At 36.7% G+C, this 17,001-nt stretch overlaps 2 protein-coding genes and 1 long non-coding RNA gene across 3 annotated transcripts; 1 reads left to right on the top strand and 2 right to left on the bottom strand.

Annotated features, from left to right (window-relative positions):
• Positions 1-568: 568 nt before the first annotated feature.
• On the bottom strand, positions 569-7,622 carry LOC104905612 (uncharacterized). The gene is made up of 6 exons (XM_010694199.4): positions 7,165-7,622; positions 3,765-3,899; positions 3,587-3,665; positions 3,227-3,321; positions 1,293-1,460; positions 569-1,199 (listed from the first exon to the last, which is right to left on the bottom strand). Exons 1-6 carry the CDS (start codon positions 7,490-7,492, stop codon positions 1,039-1,041), a joined length of 966 nt encoding a protein of 321 aa, XP_010692501.2. The 5' UTR covers positions 7,493-7,622; the 3' UTR covers positions 569-1,038.
• Positions 7,623-8,844: 1,222 nt separating this feature from the next.
• On the bottom strand, positions 8,845-13,384 carry LOC104905611 (probable pectinesterase/pectinesterase inhibitor 51). Its single transcript, XM_010694198.4, has 3 exons — positions 12,555-13,384; positions 11,711-12,199; positions 8,845-10,169 (listed from the first exon to the last, which is right to left on the bottom strand). Exons 1-3 carry the CDS (start codon positions 13,144-13,146, stop codon positions 9,484-9,486), a joined length of 1,767 nt encoding a protein of 588 aa, XP_010692500.3. The 5' UTR covers positions 13,147-13,384; the 3' UTR covers positions 8,845-9,483.
• Positions 13,385-13,618: 234 nt separating this feature from the next.
• Positions 13,619-16,501, top strand: LOC125498500 (uncharacterized). The gene is made up of 2 exons (XR_007275475.2): positions 13,619-13,998; positions 16,145-16,501. It is a non-coding gene; the product is annotated as an uncharacterized LOC125498500 (long non-coding RNA).
• The last annotated feature ends 500 nt before the right edge of the window (positions 16,502-17,001 follow it).

Raw genomic sequence — 17,001 nt, 5'->3', positions numbered from 1 at the left:
AAATTCTTTTCCAGTTGTACCTTGTATTAATTCTTCTATTCATTCAATCCTTGTAAGCGATGCCTTAGAAGTTCCCCTCGCGAGAAGGGTCTCCTAAGCTCTTTTTTCTTCTTACCTTTATTTAAAAAAAGGAAACAAATCGGATATGTAATTCACTGAATATTGCGTGAACTGTCAACGTTGTTCATGTAATCCCCACCTAGTGTTCGATTTCTTATGCAAGTTCATTTCAATGCACTATCAGTTTGATGTATGATGGTAAACATGCATTATTACTTTATTAGTCGCTTCAACTTCTATAGGTTGTGAATGATTTGGTAATCTATAATGGGTTGTTGTGTTTGATAAATTTGTATGACTGGCGGTGGTTTTTATGATTTAATTTGAATTACGTATAATTGGTTGGATGTAAGTGCAGGTTATATCATTTTCCTCTCTCTAATATCAGTAACTTTGAAGGATGTTTTTAAGAGCATCCTGAGCACACCATGGAAAAGTAGGAACATTCCGTAGATATTGTAATTGGGTTGATACTGGATTTACTCTTACAGAAGATAGAAAATGCATGTTCCAATACAACTTCAAAATTGTACTTCTCATTCATCTTTTGCATCACTCAAATAAAAGTAAATTTGTTTGAACCTTAAACATATGTTTAAGCTTACAATCTGGAGAAACAAGACAGCTACAAAATTGAAGCACTTCATTTCTCATTTCATCTTATCTTTTGCACCATTAAAAGAAATTTTCTATAATCCTTAAGCATCAGTAACAAGCAATCTCTTTTGATTTCACCTTCAAGAGATAGGAGGCTGGTGGCCGTGTGACCCTGCAAAAATGTATATGTAATGGAAAAAAATGTCTATAACCTCGCAAATCTGTGTATACGAGGCAAACAAATGTCCACCATGTCTTCTAACTTTTATTTACTTTTTTGAGTCCAAGCTAATTGCGACTATCATAGACTATAGAGACTGCAACCAGACTGACAAGACAAAACGAGTTTATGAAGATGGTGATCTTCCGGCAGTGACAGCATTACACAATGACTCTACATGATTCCCCCACCACTTTCTCCATTCGAGCATACCAATCACCAATGCGTGTGTGCTCCACCATGTCTTTGCCAGATTGTAGGTGGCGTATTGGTCTCAAGACACCAAACACAGCAAGATCAGCCATATTAGGTTTCGAGCCACCTGTTATAATTAGATCATTTGTGAACCATAAAATCATTTGCGACAGAAATTCGATGTTCATTGATCAGGAAACAAGTTACATGGTGAACTTACCAAGAAAAGCCCGACCCTTCAGGGCATTAACCCACGTTTCTGCTGATTGATACAAGGATTCACGTTCATCAGTAATGTTATACTTCTTTTTCAATTTCTTGGCCACAAAATACATGGCTGTAGCACCAGCATACTTTGCCATCATCCTCTCCATGAAGCCGAAATTTCCTGCACATTGAGCAAGCAGTTTCAGTCCAAAATCCTAAAATTGAAGTAAGAAAGAAACTCTTCAGCCCTAAAACTCCCCTTTGAGCATGATCTCCTAGTGTTACATTCTTCTATATTCTAGGATATGTTCATACTTTTGAGGTGTTTGATTGCCCATGCATATCAGCAGTGACCTTTGATATTCAAATGCCCACTTCCATAACATTCAAATAGCTTATATATGTAATTTTACAACTTCTATATATAATCTCATAACCTATAACCAAGTCTTTTCAAAAGGTTAATGTATGTTTGAAAGGATTTGTAATTAAACCATTAGTAAAGCTTTATACTAGAGTAATAGTTGATCTCATTAGAGAGACAGCGAAGAAAATCCCTGGTATTCTCATCATTCTTGCTACTACCTCCAAACAATTCAACTGCGTAGAACATTAGATTTGTTTCACTGGATGAAAAGTCATTTTTATTAACTTTGTTTCACTGGATGAAAAGTCATTGTTATTAACTTTGTTTCACTGGATGAAAAGTCATTGTTATTAACTTGCTAGGCAACGCTCTTAGTTTTCTGCATAATAGCTGTAAATCAACTTCACAATCTCTGATAGGAGAATTTTAAAGGACAGGTAGAGAAGAGAAGGGGAAGGATTGATTTTCCGTTGTTTGAATAAATGGTAGAATGAAAGGGAAGAGAATTGGTAGGATCCATTTTACCTCACCTCAATCAATCAAATCCTTCCAATGTTGAAAGATTTGGAAGGAAAATGCAAATTCACTCTTATATCCCCTTCTGTTCCTCTCCAAACAAAGCTTTATGCAAATTTCACTTCATCGTTGTTATCCAAACAAAGTGTAAGATATTTCTATACTGACTCCTGCTCATGATTCCACCAAGCTACAAATACTACATACTAGTATCATCATTTTGCAACACAGCTCCAATTTTTTACCAAAAACACTCATTGTTCAAGGAGAACGAGCTACTGAGTCAGGGGTCTCTCTTATTGCTGCCAAACAAGTTGTTGAATCTTGGAAGATGGATGCTTTATCGAACTGTTTGTATCGATATCAATGCATGGACAGCCTTTTTGGTTAGTGGTCACAAATAGTGGTAATGATAATGTAAGTTACTGTAAATTTGTAAAGATATTCTAATATCAATACTCATGATGCTAATTTTCATCACAAAACATGAGTTTTTCTTTGTAAATATCCATTACTGCCCAATACCACCTTCCCAAGTAACAATTGATGGTAATGAAATTTTAAAAAGAAGATGGATATTTGGGATGAGATAACATTACCATGGGTAATGACATGGGATTTTCTTTACAAATTTATGCTACAATACCTCACCATTAGTCCATTAACACCACTTATGACCATGAACCAAACGAGCTGTGAGAGTTTTGTTTCACTTAGAAAGTGGATTGAGAGAGAGAGAAGCCATTGCTAATTTAGGTAAAGATGCAAGTATTATGAAACTACCATGAAAGGAAAATGATGCAAGTACAAAAATAACAGAGCAAGTATAATAAATCAACTGTCATTTACTATTAAGTTGCCAACATAATTGAATTCCATCCCTACATAAGTAAAAGGTCCATACTGTTGTCGAAATTCTGATCCATTACATGCTAGGAACTATACAAGGAAGGTAAATATAAATTGGAACACTGTCTCTAGTCTCTACATCCATGTAACATGAAGACAAATTAGAATAAACTATATGGCAGTACTACAATGACAGAAAGCATTAAAGGGCTTACCATGGCTTGCAATATAATCAAATGACTCCAGAGCCTCACCCGCTGTCCGGTAAATATTTGGGGACAAGACATGTACCAAATGATCATCAACCCACCTATATAGCCAAGATGATTTTCAGTCAATGGGCTACTCAGAGCTAACAATTAAGAGGTACAATCGTAGAGTCAGTAAGAAAATTATTCTTAGGAACTCTAACTAAAGAGATTATCAAACTCCAGAAATCTTGAATAAGGCATCTATCACTTGTTTTATGAGCTGTAAACAGTGTATGATACCACTAATTCTGGACCTAATCACCTAATATTACAACACAGGTGCAATGAAGCAGCAATTAAAAGGATGGTAGCGACCATATTTACCTCAGCCATTTCTTCTCTTCCTCAGTGTTCATGCTAGATCCCTCTGGGTGCATCTTTTTATATAGTGATTCAATAATATCTGCAACCACACAAGTACACAAGTACATAACCATGATTTTTTGACTGATGCTAGAGCCACTACTAAGGGGGGGGGGGAAAAAAATTCAGAGCCACAAACCTGATGAATTGACCATCTGTTCACCTTCAACAGTCAGTATAGGCACCTTCTTGTAATCTGACCACTTAATCTCCTTCTTACTGATGGGATTGACCTCCACCACTTTATACGGAATGTTATGGTAATCAAGGAAAGCTGGTATTTGAGGAAGAAGAAAAAGAAAACATTGTAGAACAAGTTGTTCAGTAGAATTAAAAAACAGTACCAGCTTTACATACAATTTCTAATGAGCAGCTAATCACTAGGAAAAATAGAAACAAATGGGCGACATTGCAATAGGGGTTCTAGATATATCCTCCCTTTCAAATTCAAGGAGTTGTTCTGCCAATATGCACTTATAACTTGGCATAACCACAAACTCACAGAGGCAGGAGAAAGTCGAATTCTGTGTCTCACTACTAGTGTGAAGTGTTTGGATAAAATCATAAAATGCAAATCCAGTCCATCTAAGCTAATTTGGATTGACCTTTACTAAATTTGAGACTGGATCGGAAATCATAAAACCAACATTGCCACAACCCTCTAAAGAGGCTCCCTCTATGGATGGGGTATAGGGGTCAGGTACTTCAATGTATGTGTCCCTTAGGCCTTAACCAAAATATGCAATGATCACCTGTTACTTCACAATAAATAAGAAGGCAGCAAGTTTATTGAGCAATTTTAATTTGTTATCCAACTAATCTATGAAAAATGGGAAATAGAACCAAATCTGTTGAATGTGCAAAATTTCAAAATTTCCAATAAGATAATGATTACTTCCAGAGTTCACTTTTTATTAAAATAAATAATAAGCATAGTACAAAAATAAAATAATAATTCAAAATTGTACAGAGTGAAGACTTTAAATAAGCATAGTACACTGTTAGGGCTTGTTCTTCCCCAGCTTATTTTCAGTTTAATTGCAATTGGTTCGGTACGGTTCTAGTGATCATTTCTATTAGTTGTAATTTAATTCAGTTCACTTACAATCAGTTGAGTTCAATTCAATTCAGTTGTTTTATGTCGAAGAGAAAAGGCTCTTAGAACAAGAAGTCTATTTGAAAAGGTTATTTTGTGGGGAGCTACCTAAGATATGCAGCTTTTTTTTCAGCAAATACCTAATAACTTTTCATTTTCAAAACAACTACTTATTATTAACTCAAAACCACTACCAAGTGAAGGAAACCATCCATGTTTCCGTCCATGAGGCTCAATCCAATGTCTTCTCCCTTTTAGATCTACTTTCCTTCCACTTCTTCTACTACAACAACTTCTTCCCTATCTGCTTATCCTCCACTTCTTCAATTTCATCATTACAATTTCTAAACCCATTTTCATCTATTGTGCTATAAATACTGTTACTTGTCTTCGTCAGTAGGGTCTTAAAATTTGGGGTCAATGATCAATTTTAAGCTTAAGTTAATTTTCAATTTGGGTGTATTTCACTAAAATTAGTCAATGTTTGCCATTACTTCGCCATTAGGGTTTAACTTTGGGGTAAATAACTGCATCTTCCAGACAGTACTGGGTTTGCAAGTACAAAAGGAAATCCCAAAGGTGATAACTTTTCTTGCTTATACTTTGAGCTTAGAACACCTCAAAAAAAAACAACTACTTAGAAGCAAAAGGAGGCCAGGAGGTCAAAAGAAGGGTGCATGGCTAAGGGCTAAGCTAAAGACTTAGTTTTCTTGGGCATTTTAGTATCAAGAGACAAGAAAATTACGAGATCCCTAAAAATCAAACTACTGCAGATTCCCAAGATCAGGCTCATGTAGCCTTGGACAGTGTGCTAGGAAAAGAGTTTTAGCAAGGTTCTTGAGCATAGTGCTAAGAACCAGCACTCTTAGCAATTGTAGACAGAATGGCAATAACAAATAAGCAGATGTTAGGAACCAAGGATAGATTGTATTCAATAATTAGAGAGATCTCAAATACAATTCCAGAATTTTGAGAGGGCTAGATTCTCCCCCCACTAAATTACTACCCAATATTTTTCCGAATGATTTGCTAATCATTACCTCCCCTCTATTAATTACAAAATCAGTACTACTTTCTCCCTCTTGCTTTAAGGGTGAGTTTATCCCTTATACTCAACCACAAACTCCAGACCACGCTACATCAGCTTTCAACTATTTAATTTTACAGGCTCGCTTTAGACTCATTCCTATTTTATACTTTATCCCTCAGACTCTCTACTAACTACGTTTTAAATGACATTTACCAAAAAAAAAAAAAAAAGGCAAATGTCAACTTTAAGTGGCCTAGAAATTTAACATCTTGCATGTCATAGTCTTAGATGGAATCTTGAATTATCAAACCCACTCCAATACTTTCAACATTATTGCATAGTCTTTGCTCAAAACTCTTACGGCCTGTTTGGTAAGAGGTCATAACTGGTGGGAAAGGTAATTCATTATAGTATAACTTTGTACTAGAAATTCAATTACTATTTATATACTCTTTCGGCCTGTTTGGTAACTTCTTCATCCCAAGATATTTACTTTCTTCCTAAAATCTCATCACTATCAATTACCACTTAGGAAGGTCGTATTTCGGTGGTAATGGAAATTCATAAAAGGAAACCCATGTTTTGTGATAAAGTTTCATTCCTATGGTCATTGACATGAGAACTTCTTTACAAATTTACACTAAATTTCATTACCTTTACCACTGTGTATGGCCACTAACCAAACGGACCGTTAAAGTCTTTGTTCAAGACTCACATTCAGACTACCAATATTCATTCTAAATCCAACGCTTCTCTTTGTACTATATGGCAGAATATCCTCTAAGCCTAACCAACTGCATCAATACCAATTCCACCTGTCCCAGTGCTGTGATAACCAATTCCCCTTACACCCTTGTTGGTAATTTCTTCAGTACCCTTACTAGCAGCCTACGTCTTATGCCTCGTCCTTGCATAGGTGTAGAGAAAAGGGAGATTAGGATGTGTCTCAGCACATCATAAAGAAATCACGACATTGCAAATCGAAGAACACACTCAATACAGCAGATCCTATGGAGATAGATCTCACATATCCTCCCAAACAACAAACCATTATCGATCATTTTATTCGAGCTCCGAAATTCTTACTCCAATACCAACCTCAAGGATGCACATAGCACATTAAATCCTCAAAACAACATCATATAAAGCTAATCTTCAAAGCCTTAATTCAACTTTCATTCAGACAATGTATGAAACCCTCAGATGCGCACAACCGAGTCAGTAAGATTTACATTCACACTGATACAAGTTTTGACATTGGTGAACAAATGCAAATCAAAGTTTCAAGCTTAGAGAATGAATCAGAACAAAAACACACAACCATAATATATATATATATATATACGCAGCCCATTAAATACATGTATACATGAGAGATTTTTATGGAGAGAAAAAATAAAGTAGTAGTAGTACCTTTAACCTTGTTGCAAAAAGGGCAAGCTTCATACTGGTAGAGAACGACGTCGTTAAAGAGGTTAGAGTGAAGGGATTCTTTGGCGTGAGCCTCTTGGCTTAGAGAAGCCGCGGCTGCGACAGAGAAGAACATTGTACCGGCGATACTATTAGGAGAGAGAGAATGAGAAGCCGAGGAAGCCGAGCCGGAGTGATGGATAAGCCGCCGAGGAAGAAAGTAGGGAGTGGTGAAGGAGGAGCTGCTCAATGGAGCCGCTTGATTGCGAGAGAGTGAAGCGGTGGCGGCTGCGGCGCGCCGAAGGGCGGCTAGGCTCGTGACTCTGTTCATTTTTATTATTGTTTTAAATGGAAATGAAGAGGTTTTTGATGGGGAAGGTTTTACGGCGATGGAGATTGAGGAAGAATGAGGCCTAAACACGGGGAAAGGTTTTTGCGAGACTTTTCGAGTTCCTTTTTGAGGGCGAAGAGGACGGGTTCTTAACTAGGCCACGTCACGGACTCATGTTAGTTTCTTTTTTTAATTTTCTATTAAAAAAAAAGAATTGTATATTGGATCTCTATTATATAAGGCAACACATGGGGGACACCAAAAAATAGAAAAAGAAAAAAAAAATAGAGACATAATTAACTCTCTCATTTGAATGAAAAAAAGGGGGGAAATAGGACATTTAAAGTAAACATCAATTTTTTGAAAAAACAAAATGTAAAAACGGTTTTTCTACTCCGTCAAAAAAAAAGACGGTTTTTCTACCCAATTAATTTTATAATCTACTTCACATGCTATCGCACGCATTGCGTGCATGTAAGACTAGTCTATACTATTATAATACAGTGGATTCTTTAGGCCACGTTTTTTTGGGCATACAAATTTCAATTTATTTCAAAGACTCGACTTCTTCACCAAGTATGTCTATATTAGTATTGTTATAGTTGTTTTTAGCAAAAAAAAAAAGTTGTAATGATATTAATGAGTGTTAATTGTGTGTATTAGCTTAGTTAGTAAACTCTTAAGAAATGATATTTAAGACTTGAGATTAAATCTCATCTATATCATTTGTGTCTATGACTCTCTCTACGCCAAAAAATAATGAGGATATTAATATGAAAATTCCAACTCAGTGAAGCAGTACTCTAAACTCCAACTCAAAACTCAAAAAGTGAAGTATTGAAATGAAAATTGGAGATTCAATGACCAAAAAGTATAGTGAGAAACTGAGGATATCGACAATGAAGAGCAACACGTTGACATTTCATGTAATGAAAGTCAATCTTCTCCAAGGTCTATTGTGGAAAAAGATCCTCAACTAGGAATCGCAAGTAAAAGAAAAAGTTGTAATTAAGGCCCTGTTCTTGTGGACTTTTTTTCAATTCAGTTCGGTTACTTTTTGAATTTCAATTCCTCTCAATTCAGTTCAGTTCAGATCATCTCAATTTAAAAGAACAGGACCTAACTCGAGTGAATTTAAGCGGAGGGAAACTAGCGTTGATAGTGTTATCCAATTATTGTCAAGAGCTGTCGTAGGTTCTTCAAGTGCTAGTTACAAGGACTCCATTGGTTAGTGTCAAATTATTAATTATCCAAGGATGGGTGATCGAGGAGCGGGGAGATTCTTACTTTGTTAATGCTAAACACTGCTTGAGCATAGAGCAACATGCATCAGTCTTCTTATCACTTCGAACTGATAATAAAAAAATGCAACATACTCATTCATGAAGTAAATATATCCCCTAATTCAACCCTTAGATTTTACCGACATCATATAGGGTTAACTCACCCTCGGCAGCAACACTGTTTTGCACTGTTAGTAGGTCTTTCAGCTACGAATTTTTTTTGTTTGAAATTTGAATTTCCAGCTTAAACATCTTACACCATTGCTACAAGAAAAATTAAACATACTATGAGGCTCACACAGAAACGAGCATCACAGTCAAATTACTATGTAGTATATGAACACCTCAACTCTTATGGAGCTAATGTTGCAAGTGTTCTTTTGTCGTCTAGATGTACCATATTCCTTATGCCTCTTGGTGAGGAATTTGTTTGGGTATTAAGTATTAATACCAAAACAGCCCAACACATCAAAACTTAGATTCTTCTGCTTCAATATGCTTGAAGTTCTTTCCAACTTGTATAATTCTTTTTTTTCCCTTTCCAATCAGAAGAGACATGTCATGAGACTAAGGAATGTCACGAGCCGAAGGATCAATCTCACCTAAAACTGTGATATTTCAACTTCAACGACGTGTATGAGATGCAAGTACATCATCTTCCCTACAACTACTATATTCCAATAACAACATTTATAAAGCTCGTCAAAATCAAGAAGCTGTCGTGATCCACTCATCACCCTGTAAAAAATTCTGTACATAAAAGGTAGAGATGTGTTCAGCAGGAATTTGTCTACTCCAAGGGACTCGGTTAGACAAATCCGCACCTAAACCGGAATTCCCAAACTCCCCGTAATAAAGAGTAGAAAGTGCATAATCACCACTCCATGGAAGCCATCCACTAGGGTTGATGAGAGCTTCCATAGTGCAATTGATGTAAACAGTCCGAGAATACGACTTCCACGGCCTTCCTAAATAGTTCTTGTGCTTGCTAGGCTTGCCGTGGTACAGTTTCATGTACTCGTCTGTTCCATTTATGAGGCACCCCAGAAAGGCAAACCCTGTGGTTTGAGCAGGGTCAGTTCTCCCATGGGCCGATATAGCATTGGTCTCACCACTATCAGGTTTGCTTTGGCGGGGACGGATTAGGATGGTGCAGTCCTGGAAGATGGCAGCTGCATTCCCAAAGATGAAGTCGACATTTCCTTCAATACGGCATGATTTGAAAAGTTGCCGGAGGGCGTGGACGTAGATGGTATCCTGGTTACCAAGGAACTCGCAGTTTTCGATGTAGGAGAAATCACTGTCTGAACGGAAGGCTACAGCTTGATGGGCGTCCGGCCCCGCCGTGTTCTGAATTGTCAGGCCACTGGCCATGAATCCATCACCAAGGACACCTGCAGTAAGATCACAATAGTTCATACAAAGATCTATTTCAATTTCTAGAAAAAGGTGCAAATAAGCATATCATTACTTTTGAAGCTTCACAAACACAAAAAAGCAGCAAACTATGATGGAAGTGAATTTTCCCAAATGAAAATTATGTCACCTCCCTTGATTATGTACCAGGGATTCGCTATAGTTTGGAATAGGGGTTGTTTGGTGATTAACCGTCAGCGCTTAGCAGTAGATTTTCTTATTCTCACCTGCTGTCGTATTGACTATTTTTGTGTTGATGTTTGACTCTCGGCTGTTCATAAATCTGTTTGGTAAAATCTCCCATGGTGTTGGTTGTTAATTTGTTAAATGCAAATTGAAAGAAAAACGAATATAAAAAAACCATTAAAACTGGCTTTTTCTAGCTACCTAAATGTCATTTACCAAGCACCTTCTTTTCCGCTGCATGCCAACATTAAAAAGGCCAAAAACCCATGAGATAGCCACTGAAAAGCCATCAAACAAACACCTCCTCCATATTTCTACCAAAACAACACCTCCATATGCATAAGATTTTCCCATAGGTAATTTCAAATTATAATTTCATATAGCACAAAAAGTAGATACTTCAGACAAAATCCATTGCAAAAAACCAATCAATGCCTGGATCCACAATGTACAGAACATCAATTACAGCAATCATTAAGATGATCTGCCTACTCAACTTCACTCCTATCACTCAAGTTTAATGTTTTAGAGGACAATGCATGTGAACTTTCCTTGCTGCTAATATACTAGAATTATACCATATTCGGCCCGTGTTAGATGTATTGTCTTTACATACCAAAAGTTACTCCTATCTCGGTCTCTCCCATCCTAAATGATCTTCCTAGAAGAATGTATGTGCACTCTCCAATGCATATTTTCGACCAATATATCAATAATTATGTACTTCTAAATAAAAGTTAAAAAAAGTTCAGAACGTATTATAAATAAATAACACTGGAACAGATCTTGGAGGAGCACACATGATGATGTTTTATATAAACTCAATTTTCAAATAGGCAAACGAGAAGATCATTTAGGTCAGAATATATTAGTGTCCACAGAATTCAGTAAATACCAAAATTTGAACACTTGAAAAGAATTGTTCAACGTTTAATGTAGAAATACCCCATCTAAGGTGGTAAAACTTAGTCACTTGCAAATTAATTAGCAAGCGACTGCTGACCAGAATCCTAACACTAGTACTGGTACAAGTCATCAACATTTATATGATTTTTTTATCAATTCGATAGCATCAAATTACTCTTCAATATATCTTGAATTTAATTTCGAAACTAATTAGTACAGTAGTTTATTCAATTCATGTACATTTTCTACTGCCTCGCCATCAAATTACCATTGTAAAGACACAATTTCTTAAACGAGAAATGATGTAAAAACACTGTAAACTCTTTTAAACCAAAATACAACAAGATCAAGACATGCATAATTCAAGTTGATTAAGAGAAAAAAAAATGTCACCCAAGATAAAACTAAAAATGAATAAATAACTCACCGACAGTAGCAGTATTATATGTAGTGATCCCCAGCAAGCCAGTGTTTAACGAACCAGTAATGACAGTTTTACCAATGCCATCCCCTAAAAACACCAAATTCTTTTTATTAAACGGCACTCTTACTATCTCATCATAAACCCCTTCCTTAATCCTGATCACATACTTCTTCCCTCCTTCCAAATTCTCCGGCGCCTCGTCCACCGCCTCCTGAATCTTCCCGTACTTACACCCTCCACCACCACACACCGTCACGTCCACCTCCGTAGTGTAACTCAAAAGCGAACCGAATTTAAACTCGGTCCCCCCGACAACAGGCTCCCAGTACCCGTTCCGCTCTGTGCGGGGCGGTGTCCATGCCGCCGGGTTGGGACCCAGCGCGTCTAGTGCTCGTAGCAGGCTGAGCGCATTGCTGGTGGAGGCGATCAACACGGTGTCGAAATACGACATCGTCGAGTTCACCTCCGACGAGCCATTCACGTACTTGAGACCTACAATAATATATAAATAAAATCATATACAATATCTTAAGGCTCATTCAGTATCACGGTAAGTTTTCATTTTTTGGTTTTATGAATATAAGTCATATGAACATAAAGAGGATAATAAACTTAAAATTAGTCATACTTCAATTCTGAAATCTAACAACTACAAACTGAAACTAACTTCTTCTAGTTTCTATATTTTTATTTTTGGTTTTTGAAAACTGGAATCGAAAAACGATAACAAACGATCCCTTAATTTGTACAAATATTTTCTCCCATCTTAATCAAAAATATTAATAGTCGAAGTTATGCATTGACATGGCGAATTTTTTAAAACAGAGGAAGTAGAACATGATCATACCTGACCAGCAGTCATATTGGTAGCAAAGTGCGGCGCTAGCCCATGCACGTGCGTCCCTTAGCTTGCCACGTGAGAGAGCATCCTCGGCGGCGGAAGTACGGACCTCGGAGTTCCCGAGAACCTCAAGACACGTTTTAGCGGCACGAGAGCGATTGAGGTTATGGGCCGAGGAGTCAAGAATATTCTGGACCATGGACTGGCCCGTTTTGAGACTATGGGCCGAAGCTTGAAGGGCAGACTGAATTACATCAACCGGGCTTGGGTCCGGCTTGGCCCAACCCAGTTGGGCTAACATGGACTGGCACGTGTCAGGAAACCGAGTTGCCTTACACGCTTGTCGAATTGCAGCAACAGGTGGTTGAACATCGGCGGAACTAACATGATGGTGGTTGTGATGGTGATGGGAGGAAGAGGAGAGAGAAAAAAGGAGGAAAAAATAAAGGAAAAAAAGGGAGGAAGCCATGGAAAAAATAAGGAAGAAGATGAGTTTGTAATTGTATTTATTGTGGGGTTTAAAATTGGGGTAAGAGTTGTAAAATGGGGTGGCATTTATAGACTTTTTGTTAGAATTGTAAAAGAGAGGAGTTGTCATATAGGATTAAATTAAGATTAGGCGGAAATGTATAATTAGGGAATAGGGAGGATAATGATAATGGAGAGTGAATAGGATTAAATTAGGGTTTTGTGGCTGATAATTGATGTTGTGATCTGTGATTTTGTTTACTTTTTGTGGGAGATGACTGTGAAGAGAGTATGGGGGAGTGAAGAATAGAAAAAGTGAAGATGGTATTTGGTAGTTTTGGAGTCACGGGATAAGAGAGAGAGAGAGAGAATTGGACAAAAGTTAGTTGGAGAGAGAGTGGGGAGTGGGAGGAAGAAAGGTTCACGGGAGAGGATGAGATGAGAGAATGCAGATAACCTGAATATAGAAGTTTATGATGGGCGTCGCCGTTGTTTGATAATTCTGCTGTGGAAGAAAGGGACCCACTAAGTGGGCTAGAGTGCGCCTGATGCATCTAGCGTTAGATCGTGCTGCAGGTTTTTGTCGACACATTCTTACTTACTCCTTTTTTTTTTTTTTAATGCATAATGAGAAGAACGATATCAGAAACCAGAGAAGCAATTAAAAACAAAAATAAACAAACTAGGGACTAGGGATAGGAGTCGTGATACGCCCATACCCGGTATGGGGAGGTAGTTGCCCATACCGGGGGTAAAAGCGTAATTTCGTGCACAAAATTGAAATGCACGCGACCTACTTCTCAACACCACTTCATTTCAGCGTTTTCACTCTCTCAAGTCTCAAACTCAGTCACTCCCTCAATTCTCGGAAATTCTTAGTCGTTGGAGATCGCTCTTCAGCATCGGTCGTCACTCTTCAGCGTCGGTCGTCACTCGTCGGAGTCTTTTCTCAGCTCTTCAGCGTCGGTCGTCGGACAAAATGGTAAGTTTCTTTTTCCTCAAATTGTAAATCTGGCATCCTCGCAGTGCCGTTCTTCTTCAATCTTCATATTGTGTGTGACTTAAGGTTAAATTTAATCGCAATTTAGGGTTTTTGAACTCAGATTGTTGGGCTTAATAGCAAATTAGGGTTTTTTTCGTTTTCAATTTTCGCTCTTTCACAACTCAGATTGTTGGGTTTAATAACAAATTAGGTTTTTTTGTTATTTAATTTTCGTTATTTCTGATTTTCTATGGAATTATTTTTGATAAATTTCGCTATTGGTATTCTTTTTATTGATTATGTATTTTTTGTTCCATATTTTTACATTTTATTTCCATTATCTTTGCTGGGTTTTCGTCTGCTCAAACTTTATGTTTGTTGTTATTTTTTTCTTTTTTCTATGAATTGCTGCTTTAATTTTTATAGGGTTTAATTTTTAAATAGTTTTTGTTGTTACTGCTGCTGCTGTTGATTGTAGGAGTTAGTTTGCTGTTAATACCATGTTCATTTCACCTGATCAACATGCCACACTCATAGTTTGATTAGTGGCTTAATTATCTGTCACTAAAACAAACAAAAAATACTAAAAAAAAGGAAAAAAAACAAACAGGGCACCTGATCAAAGTGAGTGAACTAAAGAGAGTGAGTGAGTGAGTAAGTGGAAATATTTGAGTTAAATAATTTGAGTTTTTAGCGGTGTTCCTAAGTTTTAGATAGAAATAAGCATAAAAGTGGGAAGAAATTTATGAGATTTAACTGAGTCAGTGAGTGAGTTTATTGTAAATTTATCCAAGAAAAAAACAAAGAAATTATGGGAGAACAGATTAAGAGTGAAGAATGGCTGCCAGAAGGATGGAAGATTGAGATCAAACTATGATAATAGGAATATTAGCCACTAATCAACATGCCACACTCACAGTTGCAGGAAAACTACCCCGAGATTGAGAAGTGGCTTTGTTGAGGTATAAGGTACCATCATACCAATGTCATATCATGCTAGCATTGCCCAACTTTATATGTCCTTTGTGCTGTGCTAGATTGTTATGATGACCCTTTTCTTCTTTCCATAGAATTTTGGTTCCAACAATTTTGGTTCAATTTTTTATCAGTATTCAGTAGGTTAAATTTTTTTCAAAATGTATATTTTCATTTCAGTAATATCAAAATATGACTCCTTTTTTTCTCAACCTCGCATAGTTTAGTAAGAATTGCAGTAGCTCAATAGCTTCGTTTGAAAGTGTAAACATTTTTTGTCCACTACCCTAACACAAGTAAGAAACTGATGTAACCTAGCTGAAATTGTCGCCAGCTTCTGTCCACGAATACATAACACACTAAAAACACATTGTGCTGCAAGTAACTTTTTATTATCAAACCCCCCACATGTCCTGATATGTATAATATCAAAAAGAAAAGAGCATTAACTGGAAACGGAGAACAAAGCCATCTTGCTACTGATATCACCCAAACAAATTCATCCCAACCTATAAGATGAGTCAATTTTTAGCCATGATTACTCATAAAACAGGCTAGAATATTGTATTCCAAGAAGCTTGATGTTGAAAATTGGTCATGCACGGAATGTGTCACTCTCTTTTATATATATAGAATCGAATTAATAGATCAATCTATCAATAGCTCATATAACCATGATCCATTCAAGGAACAACAGTAATACTGAAACCTTAAACCAAAATATGCAGTCGGGCAAATGATCCATTCAAGGAAATAAGAGCCTATGAGGACATTAGAAATTAACTTATGTTCGAAAGATGGTTGAGTGGCTGAAAGCTCTGGTCTTAAGAGAACCATAGCATTCAACCTCCATAGCCAACATGTTCCTGGGTGAATTGATTAAGCGCATTTTTGTTTAATTCTGTGTTCAGTTCAGCAAACTGAGGTTTAAAAGAACATATTACAGTCCACTGTTAGTTCTCATATGTATGCCTTAGCAATCAAATTAATGTGAACCAATATGGAGTATTCAATTTCTTTTGTGGCTTGCTCTAGCGTTCATGGGGTTGCTTACTTGCTTCGTTGCTCAAACTTGGGCATGAAGATTGGCACAAACTTTTTGTCATTGCAATATTCTAGTTACTCTTATGTCTTGTATGTGTTGCTGCTAACTAATTTGTTTAATATTTAGGCATTGGCACGACCATTGGAGTTGGGGTTTATATTTTGACCGGTACTGTTGCTAGAGAGTCTACTGGACCTTCCCTGACCCTATCCTTTTTGTTTGCGAGTGTAGCTGCTGCTCTATCTGCATTGTGCTATGCAGAACTTGCCAGTCGGTGTCCTTCTGCGGGCACTGCCTATCATTACTCATATGTATGCGTTGGAGAAATATTCGGTTTTGTAAATTGTCAATGAAATATTCGATTTTGTAAATTGTCAACGAAGTACTCGATTTGCTATACTCTAATACAATGAAGTACTCGATTTTGTAAATTGTCAATGATCGGACAATAATATTGAATATATCGTTGCGTATTTTATGTTATGATATGATTCATCAAACATTTGATATGATTAATCAAATATGGGACATGATTCACATGCCAACTGATATGAGAATACCACATAACTAATAATCTCTAATTAATTGTATGCAATAACATGTTTACGATATTCAAAGTTCCTTTTTTAAGTTATAAAAGTTATCGTAAACTCGTATTCGATAAAAAAAAAGAACTTAAGATGCACTAAAGAATAATCGTGTGTTGGTATTTTAATTTACAACTATAGTGTGTCTATGCTCATATGATAATAACGTATCAAGTATCAGTCACGATTTGTAGTTAAGGATTTATCAACTATAGTGTTAAGAACTATAATCATTATATAACATATTATAAGTTTTTATCAACTATGAATTTATTGGTATTTAAACACGCTCAGTTCAATCGATAATAGTCATATTTAAACACGCTCAGTTCAATCGATAATAGTGAAATTTAAACTCGTTCATTCGATAATAGTCACATCTAAACTCGTTCATTC

Source organism: Beta vulgaris, chromosome 1 (genome assembly GCF_026745355.1).
Source record: "Beta vulgaris subsp. vulgaris cultivar EL10 chromosome 1, EL10.2, whole genome shotgun sequence".
NCBI classification, from domain to species: Eukaryota; Viridiplantae; Streptophyta; class Magnoliopsida; order Caryophyllales; family Amaranthaceae; genus Beta; species Beta vulgaris.
Note: the sequence above shows the minus strand (reverse complement) of the source record. Positions and strands in the feature narration are given on the sequence as shown.

What these genes read in the sequence shown, in the direction of transcription:
- LOC104905612 (XM_010694199.4), bottom strand. Translation starts at nt 7,492, where the DNA reads ATGAACAGAGTCACGAGCCTAGCCGCCCTTCGGCGCGCCGCAGCCGCC. An exon ending in TTTTTGCAACAAGGTTAAAG is followed by an intron (nt 3,900 to 7,164) that starts GTACTACTACTA and finishes CTCAAATACCAG; the next exon opens with CTTTCCTTGATTACCATAAC. An exon ending in GAAGGGTCGGGCTTTTCTTG is followed by an intron (nt 1,200 to 1,292) that starts GTAAGTTCACCA and finishes TAATTATAACAG; the next exon opens with GTGGCTCGAAACCTAATATG.
- LOC104905611 (XM_010694198.4), bottom strand. Translation starts at nt 13,146, where the DNA reads ATGACAACTCCTCTCTTTTACAATTCTAACAAAAAGTCTATAAATGCC. An exon ending in CCAATATGACTGCTGGTCAG is followed by an intron (nt 12,200 to 12,554) that starts GTATGATCATGT and finishes ATATTATTGTAG; the next exon opens with GTCTCAAGTACGTGAATGGC. An exon ending in ATATAATACTGCTACTGTCG is followed by an intron (nt 10,170 to 11,710) that starts GTGAGTTATTTA and finishes ATCTTACTGCAG; the next exon opens with GTGTCCTTGGTGATGGATTC.